The 1,401-nt window shown below is 68.5% G+C and overlaps 2 protein-coding genes across 2 annotated transcripts in view; one reads left to right on the top strand and one right to left on the bottom strand.

The window, feature by feature from the left end:
- TMEM59L (transmembrane protein 59 like) overlaps window positions 1–1,209 on the bottom strand; it is a 4,167-nt gene extending 2,958 nt beyond the window's left edge. The window contains exons 1-2 of the mRNA XM_009642765.1: window positions 942–1,209; window positions 560–654 (exon numbers count right to left, since the gene is read on the bottom strand). Coding sequence (XP_009641060.1) covers window positions 560–654; window positions 942–1,209 — 363 coding nt within the window. The remainder of the gene's footprint in view (window positions 1–559; window positions 655–941) is intronic.
- Window positions 1,210–1,346: 137 nt separating this feature from the next.
- CRLF1 (cytokine receptor like factor 1) overlaps window positions 1,347–1,401 on the top strand; it is a 14,530-nt gene continuing 14,475 nt past the window's right edge. The window contains exon 1 of the mRNA XM_009642764.1: window positions 1,347–1,380. Within this exon, the coding sequence (XP_009641059.1) occupies window positions 1,347–1,380 (34 nt within the window). The remainder of the gene's footprint in view (window positions 1,381–1,401) is intronic.

The raw sequence follows: 1,401 nt of genomic DNA, 5'->3' as shown, positions 1-1,401 counted from the left end.
AGGCTGCACGCGTCGGGTCTTACAGCCTCCATCCCCTGGGGAGAGGAGGGATGGGGCTGAGCTCCCGCAGGAGGAAGGGATCCTTCCTAAAGTGGGACCCAGGGGCCAAGCGTCCTCCCATGGGGTGCCAGGCAGGGGCCGGCCAGTGGGCTCAGCTGTGGGCTCCATTGCTCTCCCCGGCAGCGGGACAAACTTTGGTCCCTGCCATGCCCAGGGTGACCGAGACACCCCACGTCCCCATGCCGGGGGTCAGGCGAGGGACAAGGTGGCCAGAGAAGCCACCCCAAGGGCAGCCCCATGGCTCCAGGCTCCTTGCAGAGGGGAATGCCTTCCCCCCTTCCCCAGCCGCCCCCCGGCAGTCCCACTAGGTGCTGGCACAGGGACAGAGCAACCGGGGCGCCCCGGGGGGGCACATCCAGCCCCACCGCCTCCTGCCCACAAACCCTTTGTGGAAGGAGCCAGATGCAGGGACAGGGCAGAACCACGGCTGGTGGCACTGGGGACAGGCTGGGTGGGTTAAGGAGGGGAACGGGGCGTTCCCATCTCCCCGGCCCCTCACCTTCTCCTTCCTGCTCTCCACCTCGGGCAGCTGCTTGCGGCACCCCGTCACGCAGCCGAACTGCTCCTCCGCGTTGCTGTAGGCTTCAGCACAGGCTGCGAGGCAGAAGGGGGGGGCAGGGTTAGGGGGTGCTCGATCCCCTTGATGAGCCCTGAGCCCCCAGGACCCTCCGGCCCATCCCATTTACACCCAGTGGGTGTAAATCTGCAACCCACTTGGTTTGCAGTGGGGTCCGGACGCGGCCCTGGGGCACAGCATGGGGCTGAGCAGAGGCAGGATGCTCGGGAGGGTGGAAGGTGTCATGGTGCTGGCAGCGGTACGCGGGGGACCCCCCAGGGATGGGGTTTCGGGCGCGGTGGCCACTCGGCTGCTGGTTCCTCACCTGCTTCGCACTCGGCTCTGGTTGTGTTCAGCTCAGCGCTTGCATCCACGAAGTGACAGATGGAGAACAGCCGGCAGCCCCGGTAACAGGCGTTGAGAACAGCATCCTGCAGGGAGGAGGAGGAGGAGAGCGTGGAGCTGGCACCAAGCTCAGCCTGGTGGCTGCGCCGGACCCCCGCCCCGGCCTCCCCGCACCCGGCTGGGGTCACCGGGCACCGCCACGCTCCCGCAGAACCGCAGCCAGGCCTGGCACCCGAACCCGATGGCATCCCTGGGGGAGGGAGAGCTGCCTTCACCCCCCGGGCTTGCACCCAAAGGTCGGGTTTGCAGGTGGCCTCGTCCCCATCGAGGACGCAGCAGGTCCCCCTGTCCCTGTTGGGGTGCTTGGCGCTGGCTGGGCCCCGGCATGGGCTGGCAGGAGGTGGGGGCTGCACCGGGGGGTGTGTGCATGCTTGGGGGGG

The sequence above is a fragment of the Egretta garzetta genome, unplaced genomic scaffold, assembly GCF_000687185.1.
Source record: "Egretta garzetta isolate BGI_Z169 unplaced genomic scaffold, ASM68718v1 scaffold567, whole genome shotgun sequence".
Classification (NCBI taxonomy): domain Eukaryota; kingdom Metazoa; phylum Chordata; class Aves; order Pelecaniformes; family Ardeidae; genus Egretta; species Egretta garzetta.
This window is presented reverse-complemented; position numbering and strand designations above follow the sequence as displayed.